The sequence below is a fragment of the Leptinotarsa decemlineata genome, unplaced genomic scaffold (assembly GCF_025532065.1).
Source record: "Leptinotarsa decemlineata unplaced genomic scaffold, Ldec_3_MD MMD2_tig00026340_RagTag_RagTag, whole genome shotgun sequence".
NCBI classification, from domain to species: Eukaryota; Metazoa; Arthropoda; class Insecta; order Coleoptera; family Chrysomelidae; genus Leptinotarsa; species Leptinotarsa decemlineata.
This window is the reverse complement of record NW_027412694.1, coordinates 4,172,172-4,187,985: the sequence shown is the minus strand read 5'-3', so window position 1 is coordinate 4,187,985 and position 15,814 is coordinate 4,172,172. Positions and strand designations below refer to the sequence as shown.

At 34.3% G+C, this 15,814-nt stretch overlaps 1 protein-coding gene across 5 annotated transcripts in view; it reads left to right on the top strand.

Moving 5' to 3' along the window:
• Positions 1-14,103, top strand: part of LOC111517468 (uncharacterized) — a 95,553-nt gene extending 81,450 nt beyond the window's left edge. For 4 of the 5 annotated variants that reach the window (XM_074183624.1, XM_023173635.2, XM_074183628.1 and 1 more), the window contains exon 13: positions 1,057-2,377. In XM_074183624.1, the coding sequence (XP_074039725.1) occupies positions 1,057-1,125 (69 nt within the window). In that variant the 3' untranslated portion in view covers positions 1,126-2,377. Of the gene's footprint in view, positions 1-1,056; positions 2,378-13,888 lie in introns of those variants that run through there. The other variant, XM_074183626.1, reaches the window with a different exon arrangement.
• The last annotated feature ends 1,711 nt before the right edge of the window (positions 14,104-15,814 follow it).

Below are 15,814 nucleotides of genomic sequence, written 5' to 3'. Positions count from 1 at the left end.
AAGTCATCGACAGAATAGAAGCCTTACTATCTGAAACATTCAACATTCATTGAACGGAAATATATTAAATGACAGGATTTAACATAGTATACAGTGGTACGTTTAATAGAAACGATATTCTATATTTTTCATACCAACTACACCTGATGATATCAGAGTACTCTCATTATGGGACTCAAGAATAAAAAACCGGAGACATGTATGGAATGCCACCGCTTATTTTTGAAAAAATGTGTGAATTTTGTAATGGATCTATTATGTAATATAATAAAAATTTGTCTAGAACAATTCACTCAGTTGATCGCTGAAAATCGGCATTTGTTCATAGATAATCACAGTGACTGAATATAATTTCTGATTTTTATTGTAACATTATATTTCCATACATTTATCTGTATTTCATTCATTTGACATTCTATACATTGACGTTTTATATATTTCATATATTTTACACTTTATATATTCATATTTTAGTCATCCCTTAAAATGTATTGTATATTGTAAGTAAGTAGATCATCTATGTTTTATATTCTTCAATATTTCATATCACAATTGTCAACCTTGATCATATCCCAGCACTACAAATTATTTTATTCATCCATAATATGTACTTGGGTTAAGGTTTGGGCTTGTCTATAAAATGTGAATTTTCTTGAAACAAATAAAAATGAAATGGGTAAAGAGCTAAAGAATTTCATTACTGCTCCTCTGACATATTTAATAAATACGTGTTTACAGCAATGTGAATTTCCAAACTGCTTGAAATTAGGAATTATTAAGCCCATGTACAAGAAAGGAAATAGGGCAAAATTCTAAAATTACAGGCCAGTCTCTTTGTTGTCGGTGTTTTCTAAAATATTTGAGAAAATCGTGAAAACACAAATGTATAACCTTTTTGAAAAATTTAAAGTTCTGTCCAACAACCAGTTTGGATTTAGGGAAGGTCGAAGTACAGAAGATTCCATATATGCTTTAATCACTAATATATATATATATATATATATATATATATATAAGGCCATACACAAAAAATTTCCCTAATTTGCGTTTTTGTAGATCTATCAAAAGCCTTCAATACAGCAGGTCACAAACGCCTTCTCCAAAAACTCCAATCCTATCAGATAAGAGGACCCCATACCAACTAATGGAAAGCTGTGTGTCTGAACGAAAACAAGTTGTAGAAATCGATAGAATAGCGAGTCCTTCAAGGGATGTTTCTTATGGAGTTCCACAGGGAACGGTTCTTGTACCTCTATTATTCACTCTGTACATAAACAGTTTCATGACATATCGATCTACAGGTAAAATCATCAGTTTTGCTGATGATATGGCAATACTTCGTGAGGACGAACAAGACTTTCATTCAACAGTGTAACAATGAACTATGAAAAATCATACCATTTACTATTCACATCGTATTCCAACTATTTAACCGAATTAGGTCATTTGGTGTTGAACAAAGTAACACACATTCTAGAAAAAGATAGGTCTAAGTACTTAGGAATTATTATAGACAGGCACTTTAAATGGGACCTTCACGTTAATCACGTTAAAAAATAAGCCAAGGGATTGCTGCTTATCAAATTCAGATATCTCGCCCAGTTATCATATGGAACACTAGGATGGGTGGCGTAGCTACATATAATTTACATAATTTAAGCGTTATGCAAAAGTGGATTTTGAGTATAATTTGCAAGAAAAATATTACTTATTTCAGCGATTTACTATTCCTGGAAAACAGCATTTTCGACTTAGACAAATCTATATTTACTTATCGTAAATAAAATAAAATTACAGGCAATTGAACATTATCACGACACAAAAGTAAATATATCAATGAAACGACATGTGGAAAAACTATTGGTCAACGGTCAGTGGAATGTTTAGCATCAAAAGTTTATAATTTACTTCCTGATGATATAAAGAAGGTTAAATCGTGTACATCCTACAAATTCCATGGGAATAAATGATTGGACAGAAAAGTTTTCAGTGATCTCATAGACTTAAAACTGCTACGCTAACTTATGAGTTGTATACATCAGATCAACTAATTATTTGAAAAAATGAACTAATTTTAACATATTCACAAAATCTTCTCGAAATTGACATTACTCAACCGATTTTGACAAGCAGTTATATTCTGATATTTATTCAGGAATTACTCCAAATGTTTTATCTCAACTGACATCATTCACAAAAATTTTGAATTGTATTTTATTGCTATATTTTTGAAATGTATTTTATTGCTATATTTGTAATTCAATAAATGTCATGCATAAGCTCTATGAGCCTCAATGACTTGTCATGTGTATTTATGTGCTTGTAATATGTTCATCTTTTATCTTTTTATACATTTTTAAAATAAACATTACTATTATATTTTTTTTACCGCAGTATGTGCTGGTAAGGCCCTACCCCCGAAGCCCCGATACATTCGGGAGGGCGCGCCAGTATTATCAACCAACGACCACTCCCCACTCCGTGGTGTAAGTGATCATTGGGTCCGAGAATCATTATTATTATTGATTATGATCCCCAAATTCTTACATATTTATGTGTTATGAACTAAATAAATCATTCTGTCAATAATACTGAAACAGTTTGGAAAATAGTCAATTGTGAAATCATCAGAGATAAAAAAACAGAAAACTCATGACTTAGACCTCAAATTTTTTAATCACTGGTTTGTGAATTTGTCTTCTGATATAGTTAATAAAATGGACACTGGCTCATTCTCATCATTAAAAAGTCATAAATATGGTAATGATGGGTCACATCTAGACATGGTGACTGCATTATACTTCGTCCCATCTGAATAGATCACCCTGTAGTAGTACTTCTATGATGTCACCCCACGATAACACTCAAATACGCTTCAATATACTTGCGCTGAATGTGTCAAGTTCGTGAAAGTGGAAGTGAATAAAATAGGTGAAATTGTCCACATTATGGGAAAAAATCAAGAAAGAGAATCATGCTTAGTGAGGAAAAAGAAGAAATTAGACGAAAACCGAGGAAAAACTCGTTCATACTCGTCAAGTAAGTAAAATCGCTTTAACGTGTTTTATAATGTTTTAGAGAATAACCAGAGAAGTGGAACTACTGGAAAACAATGAGACTGATAGTGATTTCTGATCATTGATCATTGGTAGGGGCAATCTACCTTGTAGATATTAATGCAGCCATCTGTTAGTTATTCTCGTGCCATTCATGCTCCGCAAAAACAGGAGCTAACAATTGCTTTTCATGCAATTTCTTTGTTGAACTGATAGCGGTATTGGGTTTTTCCATTAGACATGGTCAAGTTTTATCAAAAAATCATGAACCGCAAAACATATAGAATAAATTATACAACCAATGTTCAACATTCACCTTTTGTTGTTGACAAAGGTTCGGAGGCAGATTCGGCATAGGAACATTCCTATACTAATAGCCAGTCCTCACAGAATGGTTACCCAGTGAGACTTATTACTAGAAGAGGATCCGACTGAAGTGAAAGTCTCACAATAAAGTGTTTCTCGAGTGTGTTACTGATTTTCATCGGGTATCGGCCGATTCTATCACATATCTGAAGAAAAGTTTCATGGGACTAACATCAAGGACAACATTGGGCTAAGGCAGAACAAATACCTAACACAAGGCCTAGATAAAGAAATGAAAAATAACTTGATCGATAATGGCTCCATTCCAAGCAATTGTACGGATTTAAATGTTTTGAATCCGAAAATCCAGATCTAGCTCTGGTTTCTCTTCAGCGCGATTCTTTCGCATGGTACTAAAGATTTCCCTGGCGAGGAACAACATAAATCAGTCTTCAACTAATTTTTTGAACACAACTTTTTTGGGCATAAATCACATTGAGCAAGGGTTTTTCAGCCTTGATGAAAATGCTGAAACACTCGAACCAAAATTGTCGAACTCAGTAGATGCCGGAAAACTATTATGCAACATACATAATTCAATTTCAATTTATTGCTTCACATTTCAACCAGAAAATGGCAGTTGTCAATCACCTGGTACCATTACTGTTTGAAAAAAAAATTCATTGAGAAAGCCCGGAAATTTTTGGAATCATGGTAAAGAAGCTGAAAGTACAGCCATCAACTTCAGAAAACTTCAAAAGACCTTGTCTCACCCAGTAGTTGGAAATCTTATATAATCATATGCTGGTTTAATGAAAAATTTTGTAATGGTTGGAAAACAGTGACAACTAATACATATGGTTTAGAGTGGGTTAAGGGATTAAAATTTCTTTTGACATCCCACCTTTCCAAAGACTGGTACTCCAGCCGCTAACAGGCCCATTACGAAAGTTTAAACATTAAAATTGGCGTCATTAAGCCAGTAGAAAAAGGTGAAAAACAATTTTTGTCCAATTATTTTTGAGGTTGAAATCTAATGGTGGCTGTAGATTAATTTTGGATCTCAAACAACTAAACACAGCTCCTGTGAAAAATCAGGTATCAAAATATTATTTTTTGGTATCAATGGCAGACGTATATTTTTTCACTTCTCTCTATCAGTAAACACAAAAATATTCACGATTTCGATTCGAAAACAAATTTTTTTGAGTTTCAATGTGCACATATTTTGGTTTATACATAGCACCTTATGTATTTTCAAAAATCTAAAAGCCAGTCCTACATTCTCTTACGAATTGACATTTTATATCATTGGCCTATTTGGACGATATCTTATCAATAAGTAATAATAGGGGTGAATGTTTGGAAAATATCTATCAGACCTGTAAACCTTACGAAAAAATAGAATTTATCAATGAAAAAAAAAGTTAACTCAAACCTAACCAAACAATTACCTTTTTGGGATCTACTTTCGATACAGCCATGATAGAAATGAGAGTTACTGCAGAAAAGAAGTAAAAAATGAAGGAAAATATGCGATGAGACGTAAGTCACACTCGAAATTTCAATATAAGAAACTTTTCCAAGTTCATTGGACATTTAATTTCTGTTTGCCCGGCGGTAAAATATGGGCGACTATACAAAACTATTTGATTGGCACCGATATTGGGTTTTGAAGGCAAATCAGGGAGATTATGACAGTGTGAAGGAAATTTCCAGTTGAACGACGACTTTGAATGGTGAATAACTCATATTGAGAAAGCAAATAGGACCTGAAATTTCTATAGTAAAATATGCACATTTTCACGGATGTCTCTGAAAGTGGATGGGGGCAAGTTATAACAAGAAGGGAGCTGAAGGATTTTAGGACCCAGGGGAGACCAGATTGCATACTAATGTTCTGGGTTCGACAGCAGCCTTTTATCTCTTTGAGGGGCAGAAAATTTTACCAACAAAATTCCGAAGTGGAGCAACAAAAATTTTATTTATAAATTCTAATAAAACTCGTGTTGAATAATAAGGTATGCATAACAAACATAAAGGTAACTTTTTTTTCCATTGCACTGCAATTGCACTGATTGTTTTTGACTTATGCGATGGTACAAATAAGGTACCACCAAGCCATCCAGTAAGAAAAATTTCATTTTCTTTGCTGAATTATCCTTTGGAATTATTGGGCATGGTAGTTCTGGAAGCAAGATTTGGTTGTACCTAGGCACAAAGGTACCTGACAAACTGAACAAATCCTGGTTAACTTTTGAACTATATAATGCTTCGCTCCGGTTGATGTTTTGAAGACTACTGTCGCACTTCAGCGAGAACAAAGGGCTCAGATTTTTTAATTCACTGGAACTATAGATTGAGAAGATGATCTTTTAGTAGATACTAGCTGCATCTCAAAGGTAGAACATAATTCTATGCCATCATTTCTTACTTCGTCTATCAATTCTGTAGCTTGCCAGCAGTTGATCGAATTTATCTACGAAATTCATGTTATGATTGTAGTCAATGACCGTGGCAGAATTTGTAACCGATTTTATACTACCATCCTTCTCCTTGCATTGTACTTCACAAATATTTTCAGGATCATGATAATTAGAAAGAATATCTGTTCAAAAAATCTGTTTTGAATCTGTTTTTTAGTTAACCTGCTGTCGAACCCCTACGAATGACAACCCTCAGAAGTCGAAACTTGTGCGAGCTAAGGATTAACGAGGTCTTACCTTTTAACGTGTGATTCCTAACACGAGTTGGACGATGGAAAGTGAAAATCGATCGTTCAGACTAGGGCTTGAACCACCGACCAACACGGCAGTCAATTCGAGTGAGTGAACAAAGCACCCACGTCGAACCGCCTGGCTACCGAACGATCAAAATATGAACGGACCTGTTATCCTTCCACTTTATGACTGCTAATCCAGTGTTGCTTGTGAACCATTGTATATCACCGGAAAAAATGACACCATAAAAGTTTCAACCGACGCGGTGGTACACGAAAGGTACCAAAACAATAAATTGTTTATGTTTACTTGTAATGTAATATTTTCAGTTTTGATGCTAATGACACCTACTTCAAACATTAGCTTTCCAATTTTTCCCAATTATTGCAAAAAAACTATTTATTTTTCATACAATAAGACCACAAAACAAAGCACATCAGTTGAACGTACAAAGTTTTGAGGTTAGTGGCTGCAACTCGCGACCAAATCCGTAACCAACTGTTGTGAGTTGCGTATACCGTGCACAAGATGGCAAAACTACAGTGGTTCTGAAAATGAATCATTGCAACCAGATCAATTGCTCTGTTGAGCAGGTGGTACACTTTATTTACCACCGTCACCATACGTGGTGGTACATGGTGGTTTATTTTATGCACCGTGGTTGCCTAAAGAGTTATGGGCTTGAAACGTTTGGCAAGCATTCCTCAAACTATCACATTTGGTTACGAATTGACAGCAAAACTGCCATCGCTCACAATAATCGGATGGTAGGCATAAAAAATCGAAAACTTTACAAAATAGCAAGAGCTATGTAGCAGTGGTGTGAGAAAAGGAACATAATGTAATTTCACTAGTTCGGACTTCCATTGTCTACTATATAAAATGATTTGAAATCCCTGAAACGAGTAAAAAAGAATAATTAAAAAAGAATAGTTGAAAAATAACAATTATATTAAGCAACAATAAACCTGAAATGAAATGATAGTGAAATAACCTACAAGTAAAAATATAGTAATTGAATAAATAAATATTAAAGGAATGAAAAAAGAAAATAATAAAAAAAATAAAAAAGTGTAGAGATTCCAAGTCACGTTAGTTCACGACGTTTCGATTGTTGGTATCTACAATCGTCTTCGGGTGATGACTGGACTGATTCCTCGGAGAGATGACTATTTTATAGGTCGTTGAAATACTTTCACTTTCTCTACTTTCTTTTTCCGCTTCACTGATTCCGTGAGAGGTGACCGTTTTGGCGGGAGTTGGTCATTTTGACCATTTTGTCATTTTGAATTGCCATTCTTAGACGTTTTGGTGAAAAGGACCGACACTAAGTGGGAAACATCTGTATACCGAAAACCCACTCATACGGGACAGTATCTGAACCACGAATCCAACCACCATCAATCGACAAAAAGAGGAATCATCAAGACTCTATTAGACCGTGCTTTTGGGCTCTGTAATACAAAGGAAGGTCTCGAGAAGGAACTAGACATCATCAAAAAAGATCTTCAGCGGAATGGATACTCCAAAGCGATGGTAGAAAAGACTTTGGCTAAAAGACAGCAGGAGCCTCGCAAGGAAGAGAAGCCGTCACAACCAGTGCTTGCACTTCCCTACATCAGAGGATTATCGGAGAGGATAAGAAGAATTGGTTCCAAGTACAACATTAGAACCTGTTTCAGATCCGGTAACACTATCCGTAGCAGCCTCACGAAAACCAGGCCCCCAAACGCGGACTGCGATTCCAAGAATTGCATTTACTGGATACCCTGTGAGTGCGGAAAATCCTATATTGGTGAAACTAAGAGGCCATTGAATGTTCGCATTGCCGAGCACAAGAAGCACACACAGCGAGGAGAAACCAGCAAATCAGGAATAGCAGACCATGTTTGGACCCATCAACACAACATCGAGTGGTCCCAAGCTGAGATCTTGCACAGAGAGGAACATTGGTTCAGGAGAAAATTTAAGGAAGCCGCATACATGTTGTCCAACAACGTATTCAGCCAGGCCAGCGTAGATATACGAAACATATGGAAACCCATCATCAAACGAAAAATGACCAACTCCCGCCAAAACGGTCACCTCTCACGGAATCAGTGAAGCGGAAAAAGAAAGTAGAGAAAGTGAAAGTATTTCAACGACCTATAAAATAGTCATCTCTCCGAGGAATCAGTCCAGTCATCACCCGAAGACGATTGTAGATACCAACAATCGAAACGTCGTGAACTAACGTGACTTAGAATCTCTACACTTTTTTATTTTTTTATTATTTTCTTTTTTCATTCCTTTAATATTTATTTATTCAATTATTATATTTTTACTTGTAGGTTATTTCACTATCATTTCATTTCAGGTTTATTGTTGCTTAATATAATTGTTATTTTTCAACTATTCTTTTTTAATTATTCTTTTTTACTCGTTTCAGGGATTTCAAATCATTTTATATAGTAGACAATGGAAGTCCGAACTAGTGAAATTCATCACGAAACATTGTCAATCACTTTCAAACATAATGTAATTTGCCTCATACATAAAGTCGTAAGACAGTGTTAGAGCAGATCAACGTTTTAGATCTGAAGATTTTAAAAGGAATATTGTTTAAGTGACTATGCTATTCAAAAGTTGCTAAGAAAATTTGGGGAAACCGAAATAGATCTGTTTTCTAATTTTTCCAACAATAAACGTCAACAATTTCAAGCATTGGCACCCAGATCCCATGACCATTACAACTGATGTATTCAAAGTGAGTTGGTTGGACATGAATGCATATATATTTCGGAATGCATATATATTTCGGAATGCATATATATTTCGGCCACTTACACCTAAAATAAAAAAGTCGACAAAGCAACGTGTAGTTGTGGCCATTGTGACAATTTCAACCCTGGTATCCCAAATTAATGTCAATATTAGCTTCCGATATATTGAATTTTGTATAAGAAAAGCAGTTAAAATAATTGTATGAATATATTTTCCAAAAGATAAACCAATTCACAAGTCAAGTTTAACAATTACACCATCACCCACTTTTCCTATATGTAGCTGACCAAATAAAAATGAATAATCACGCTCTCTCCTGGCTGACTCGAGGTGAATGCTGATTACCCATGACCCTTTTTCGAGCCTCGCGTTTTTGTCAACATTTTTCCGTTAGTGGTATCTTACATTTGAACACAAATGTAATTTATCTTTATTACCATTTAGGTAATAATCTAGGTTTAATCCTGGGCGCAGCAATTTTGTCCGGCAATTATTCATCAGGAATAATATTGTAGACGAACATCTAGATTTTATGATGGCTTCACTTAGTGCAAATACCTTGTGGCAATATAATTCGACATTCCAAAAGGGTTGAATAAAGTATATTGCCCATCAGTGCAAAACAAATTGGCATTTTCAAACCAAGAGTTTCACTAAGGTTGAAACTATAGTACATTAAACACACACATATCAGATTTAAGACCAGGTAAATGATATTCAGTGGAGAGATTCATGAGGGTTATTTTCAGAATTTGACCCCTATGTTTTCTAGATAAGAAAAATCTGAGATTTTCATGAAATCTTGATAAAAATGGAATAATTGTACCCCTTAGAAAAGTTTACTTCAGAAGAAATTTCCTTAAAATGGTTAGTTTATCCAAAATTAAGTTGAGTAACATCACCATCGACTATGAGCCAGTTTTGCGGCGTACCGCGTAGGTACGAGTATAGACACCATATGAAAAAATTACAGTTGGTCCGAAAAATCAAACACTTTTTGTGAATTGTAAATTTGACAAACCGATAATCAAAAAGAGCATCTTTCCAAATTGTATCAAAAATTTTTCGGTTGATTTTTACAAGGCAGAACATATTTACTTGACATGCTTATTTGATAATAAAAATTTATACTGAGTATAAAAGGTTTAGCTATACCTACTGCCTCTAATTATTAGAAGCCAGTCAGAATATGAGTCGGATGGATAATAAAGGAAGTTCAATCCAAATTATATGAGGTTGGTCACATCCAAATAGACACCCGTCCAGACAAAAACAACAGTGTTTTGTGTTCCCAAACCCCAAAAGGTGATCAAATCATCGTAAGGTATTTTGAAACATATTTGAGTGTGACAGGGCCGGGGATTCCTTCTTTCAAGTTGTACATATCAGTCATAGAGGTACTACCAGGGCCTCCGCTACCATATGTGCAAAGTGTGAAATGCACACGGGCGCCATCCTTTAGGGACGCCAAAATCTAGGGTCAAAAATTGCAATAATTTTCAAAAAAAAAAAACAAAAATTAATTTTAAAATAAAAGTTGAGAAATTAAATAGGGTCAGGTATAAATACACACGAAATTTTAATAATTTATCATCCAGTTACTGCCGATTCCTATGTTGCGAGAACATGTCAGGCGGAGATTTTTTTCCTGTTTAGACATGAACAATGCACAGAGCGCTATAAAAGAGATGATGCATCGCCAGAGGCGTTTTTAAACCGCTTAGTTCACTGGACCGTGCAACAAGTACATAAAAATAAGTAATCCTATTAATTATTACATTTAAAGTTATTTTTATTTTGTCAAGTGTTGTGTTGTATAATATTTTGTTTACTACTTTTTTTCTGAAAAATCAAATGCTGATGAATACCTGTTGACTCCAATTTCAACGGTTTGATTTTTTATAAATTGGTAAGTGGTCCCTACTTTAATTTATACTATCAACATTAACCTTTTATAGGATACTGGTTATAATTATTTTTTGTTTACCCAAATATCTTTTTAATTATTGAAATGAAATGAAAAAATATAGGCAGCATCCACATTAATAAAAGACCCTGTATATTATGCGCCAAAATAAAAGCCCTTTTTTCTCTGATTTGAAAAATATATATGTTGATATCATTTGGGCATTTGGGTGAGCTGTTTTTAAATTTTTAAGTTATATTAGCTTTAATCAATTGCAGAGAAAGCCATGGAAACAATTAGAAGAAATATAATTTATTTTCAATAGTCCAAATAGGAAACAAATATAAGCATAACACATTTTTTTTCTATCTGACATAATAAAGGCTCTAGAAAGCACATAAATATTGTCAAAAAGTCAAAGACCCTGTACGAGTTTAAAAAAATAATTGGTTTTTTATTAATGACTCGCTTAGTTTTTATGCTATCGATCTTTTCAAAAAACCATTTTGTAGGTTTTTTTTAAGGGCTATAAGATCAAATTAGTTTAATACTTTTTCTGCCTTTATTTTTGAAAGGGTTTAAGTGAATGGGCTCGAACAAATTGCTTTTTACTTAAGTACGTTAAATTTGTTTTTCATTACCTGATGATACTGACCTCTTAAGTATTTTAAAATATATATTTGGAAAAAATTCAATCTCCACCCTTCCAAACTTGAGCATTTCACTAAGAATTCTTCTGACATTGCTTGTATCTGTAGCGTCTGGCGAGCGATCTTTTTCAAAATCATTGAAAATTATTTAAGATCGACAATACTTCAAGAAAGATTGTCTGGGCTAGCGATATTAGCGGAAAATATCGCTGCTCCAATGGCTATTTTGTATTTTTCTATCGTACCTAGCTATCATTTTTTATTTTATAACGAAGTTACCTAGGTATTTTTTATCAGAAGTATCTGCATATTGCATATTTTTTAAAATATCTAGACATTATGTAGACATTAGGCAATATTTCTGTTATTTGTTCGTAAAAAAGATGTGATTTTTAGTTTCGGGTTATTTTTTAGTATTTATAATCAACCTGTCTGTACCCTATTAGTAAAGTAAATGCTTTAAAATAAGTGTGAACAAGAATTTATTTTGTTATGATTTTATTCTGTTTGTTTCATTTTGATATTTTAGTCTACAAATAAATATGACTTCTAAAGTTCAGATTTTTGCTTTATTGCAAGCACCTACCTACCTTCAAAAAATAAATAAAAAAACATGATCCAAAATGCCTTAAGGGGCGCCAAAATCCTGGGTACTACTGCAGAGTGATCTATTCGGATGTGACCAACCTCGTATAATTTGGATTGAATTTCCTTCAAACATTATTTCTGTAATCTTGCTTTTGTTGAATTTGATAAATTAGTCATTTGAAAGTTGTCAAATTTCACATATAGTAAGAGAGCGGGGCATTCTTGAAGACTGGCTGTATCGTTCCTCGAACTCGTTCATGGACAGATGGGGCGATGACAATTATGTTGTTTGTCGTTCGCTTCAGCCTTCTCATAAAAATCTCCATCTTGTAATGCGGAACTCTGTCGTGATGAACTTTCTTTCTCTAACTACTCATTGAACCCCTTTCGTAACATGAAGTAACAAAAAAACCTGTCTGGCCGTACACGGAGGCAACCACAACATTGTGGCCACGTTGACTGCACTTCGCGGTTGACCCAACCACATTTTTGTGGTCAACTTGCGGTCATATAAACCGCACTTGCAGTTGAGGCAACTGACGTCAAAAATTGAATGCTGTGAGACCAATATGTACGCGGTTGGGTACAACTGCAAGTTTGTGGTTAATGTACGGCGGATGCCGCGATGATATCTCGGCGGAGATCAGCATCAAGTTGACTGCAGAAGCCTGTTTTGACTTTTGTGAACACCCGTGTACGTGTATTTCTTATGGGCGGCTTGAGATCGCTGGAACGCGACTGCAATTGTGTGGTCGATCCGATCTACCTATGTGACATGAAAAAACTTCATTGAAAATAGAGAGTTGGGATTCCAACATATTTCAAATATTTGGTGATTCATTTCAAATAATGGAGGACCAATGAATTTTTTGTAAATTGACTGTGGTACATAAAGAGACACTTCCATTTGAACGTTTATTAGGGTTGTAATGAAAATTAATGATAATTTACTTAATGATCATGAATTACCAAAACTTTAGGGAGAATTGAAAAAATTCAATTCCACTATATTATATGAACATTGCCGATAAAAATTGCTATAAAAATACAAGATGTAATTTGAAATTCACAGCTTTGATTGTGGTCCAAGTTAGTCAAAACCTTGTGAAAAAAGTTCTGTGAGCATACCTATTCTGAAAGTTTATTGAGAGTTTTGGAAACTAAGCATGATTGTACTTCCAACATCTTGACAAACATAGAAAATAAAGTCTTAAATAGAAATTGAAAATTTTCAGGTTATCTTCTGAACAAAAAAAGTAAAGTTGATTTTTTTCATTATTATCTAATAAAACTCAATGGTTTGAACTTTGCCCCAATTCAACCCATCCTCTATCTGTCACCGTTCAAGATATCCTCATGCATACACAGAATTCCAGTAGCCCTGTTTATATATTTATTCATGACTGGGACAATTCTATGTTAAAGCTCTTTTCGGGGTTTTTGACGGTGGTCTGCAGATTTTTATGCCTGACGTTTTGTCTACTACTGCGGTATACATTATCAGAGTCGATGAAGTAATGGCCGAAGTGCTCGAGTTGTTCTCAATGCAGAAATTAAAATTTGTAGAAACTACGCACAGAACTACACGCAGTAGTCAACGCAAAAACTACAATTTTCAGAAACTACAAGCAGAAATTAACGCAGAAACTATAATCTGTACTTTCTGCATTGAGAACAACTGGAGCACTTCGACCATTACCTCATCGCCTTCGATAATGTATATCGTAGTTGTAGACGAAACGTCAGGCATCAAAACCTGCAGACCACGGCCAAAAAAAACTGGAAAATAGCTTTGACACAGTTCTCTCCGGCCGTGAACGTTTACACTCTTTGATGGACAACACCCTTCAATATATAAGTCTAACATTTTGTAATGTATAATAACTCTTTTTTTTTCAGGTCATCGAACTGAGTGATTCTGACGAGTAATAATGTTGTAGGTTCATTCAAATTTTACCTAATTATTTTTATGATAAATGACTGAGATAGTTTACTTTTTTATTTGTAATAATAAAAAGTGTGAGTAATTGATAACAATTACATATAAATATATTTCAATTGAATGTAAGAAGTATTTTTTTATCTAATGAATAATATGCAGTATGTAGTTTGTATATTTGAATTATTTCTGAAAAGACACAATATGAAAACAACAGTTTTGAGTTTTTTATTCGAACAGTAGGCCAGACAATAAATAACCCTTTATACTTGAATATCATGTATGCAAAATATTTTACGAATACGATTTTGGAAAGTTGTTGAAATATCAGAGATTCACACAGAAAATAAAAGACGCCAAAAAACTATTGTAACGACAAAAAAGATGTTTCATTCGATTAACCATTTTGGTCAATGTTACTTGATGGATATTATATTTGTTATCTGACATGTACTGAACTACTCAAAACAGTGTTCACCTTTCCTTAACCCTTGACCAGCTACCACCTATTTTTGTCCTTTTACCACCTACTTGCGGTCACAGAAACCCCTAATAGATTATTGTGTTTGTTTTAGGTTCTAAATTATCAATGGATGATGAATTTTTATAATATGTGTTTATAGTAAGTTGTTTATTTTGGCATAAAAAAATTAACGAAAGCATATCTTGAAAAAAAATTGTGGAGGACTCGATATTTCTTACTGTTTTTTGGGTATATCTGAAAAATAAACAAAGCTAAATGAATAGAGAATCTGCTGAGGTGTAATAAAGGGCAAACTGAAAAGTTCACCTCGGAAAGTTACTGCATAATATAAACCACTGAAGAGTCCAATTAGGCAGTAACCTGTCGTATTCATAAATTTTGCCTACAAATATGCATATGACATCTCAACAGCTGCATTGTGGAAGGGGGACTTGTAAGAAAAACACGTTAAATAAGGTTATAGTACGCCGAATGAAATTCAACGAGAGAAAAGAAAATGTCTTATGTTTTTTACCACTTTTATTTGTAACTAAGGTTACTGCAGTCTCGTCCTCTACGGACATTTTCAAACTTATACAATAAACTAACAATGATTCATTACATTCGCCATTATATACCACCCCTGGAGGTACTAATAGAAATAGAGGTACTTGACTTGATTGAATACGTGAATTTACAGTTCACAAGGATGTGCCAATTTAAAAACCGGAGAGTAAATTAAATCGATTTGATCATTTAACAGGTTGCACCCGCAATGTTTATGCTTGTGAATTTCCAAGGATTCTAAATAATTGAGTTTGCAACCACCCTTCCTTGCATAGTGCAGAATTTCCGTATCGTTTAGATTCGGAAACTTGTGGTTGCATGCTAAGGAATGGTTTGAAAAAGTCGAATCATTTTTTCCTAGTCTGAAGGACCTTTCATGTTCATGAGATAACCTGGCATGTGGTCTGAATACTATTTCCACATTGTTTTTTCTGAAGAAACATGCAATTATTTCTGTTCTTTTTCCATAATATGTTAGCGTTACCCATTTCTTGATTTCTGGTTGTTTGACCTGAGGGTATATTAATCTGTAAGTGAATTTCCAGCTTTGTTTCCTGACTTCTGGATAGTGTCTGCGTTGAAACCATTATTATGACCTATCTGTGTAATTATATCAATTTCCCCAGCTAGATTGTCTGCAAAGGCAGTGAGAATGCCCTGTGCAACATTGAATTGTAGGCTGCTAATTTATGACTGTCTGGATGGAAAGAATAGCTTGGGATGGTGATGTCTGTATAGCTAGGTTTTCTGAAAATATTAAACTCAAATTTATTCTGATTGTGTGTAATGGCCAGGTCTAAGAAATTCATCTGTTTCTCTATCTCTGTTTCGAGTGTGAACTGAATGTTGCTATTGA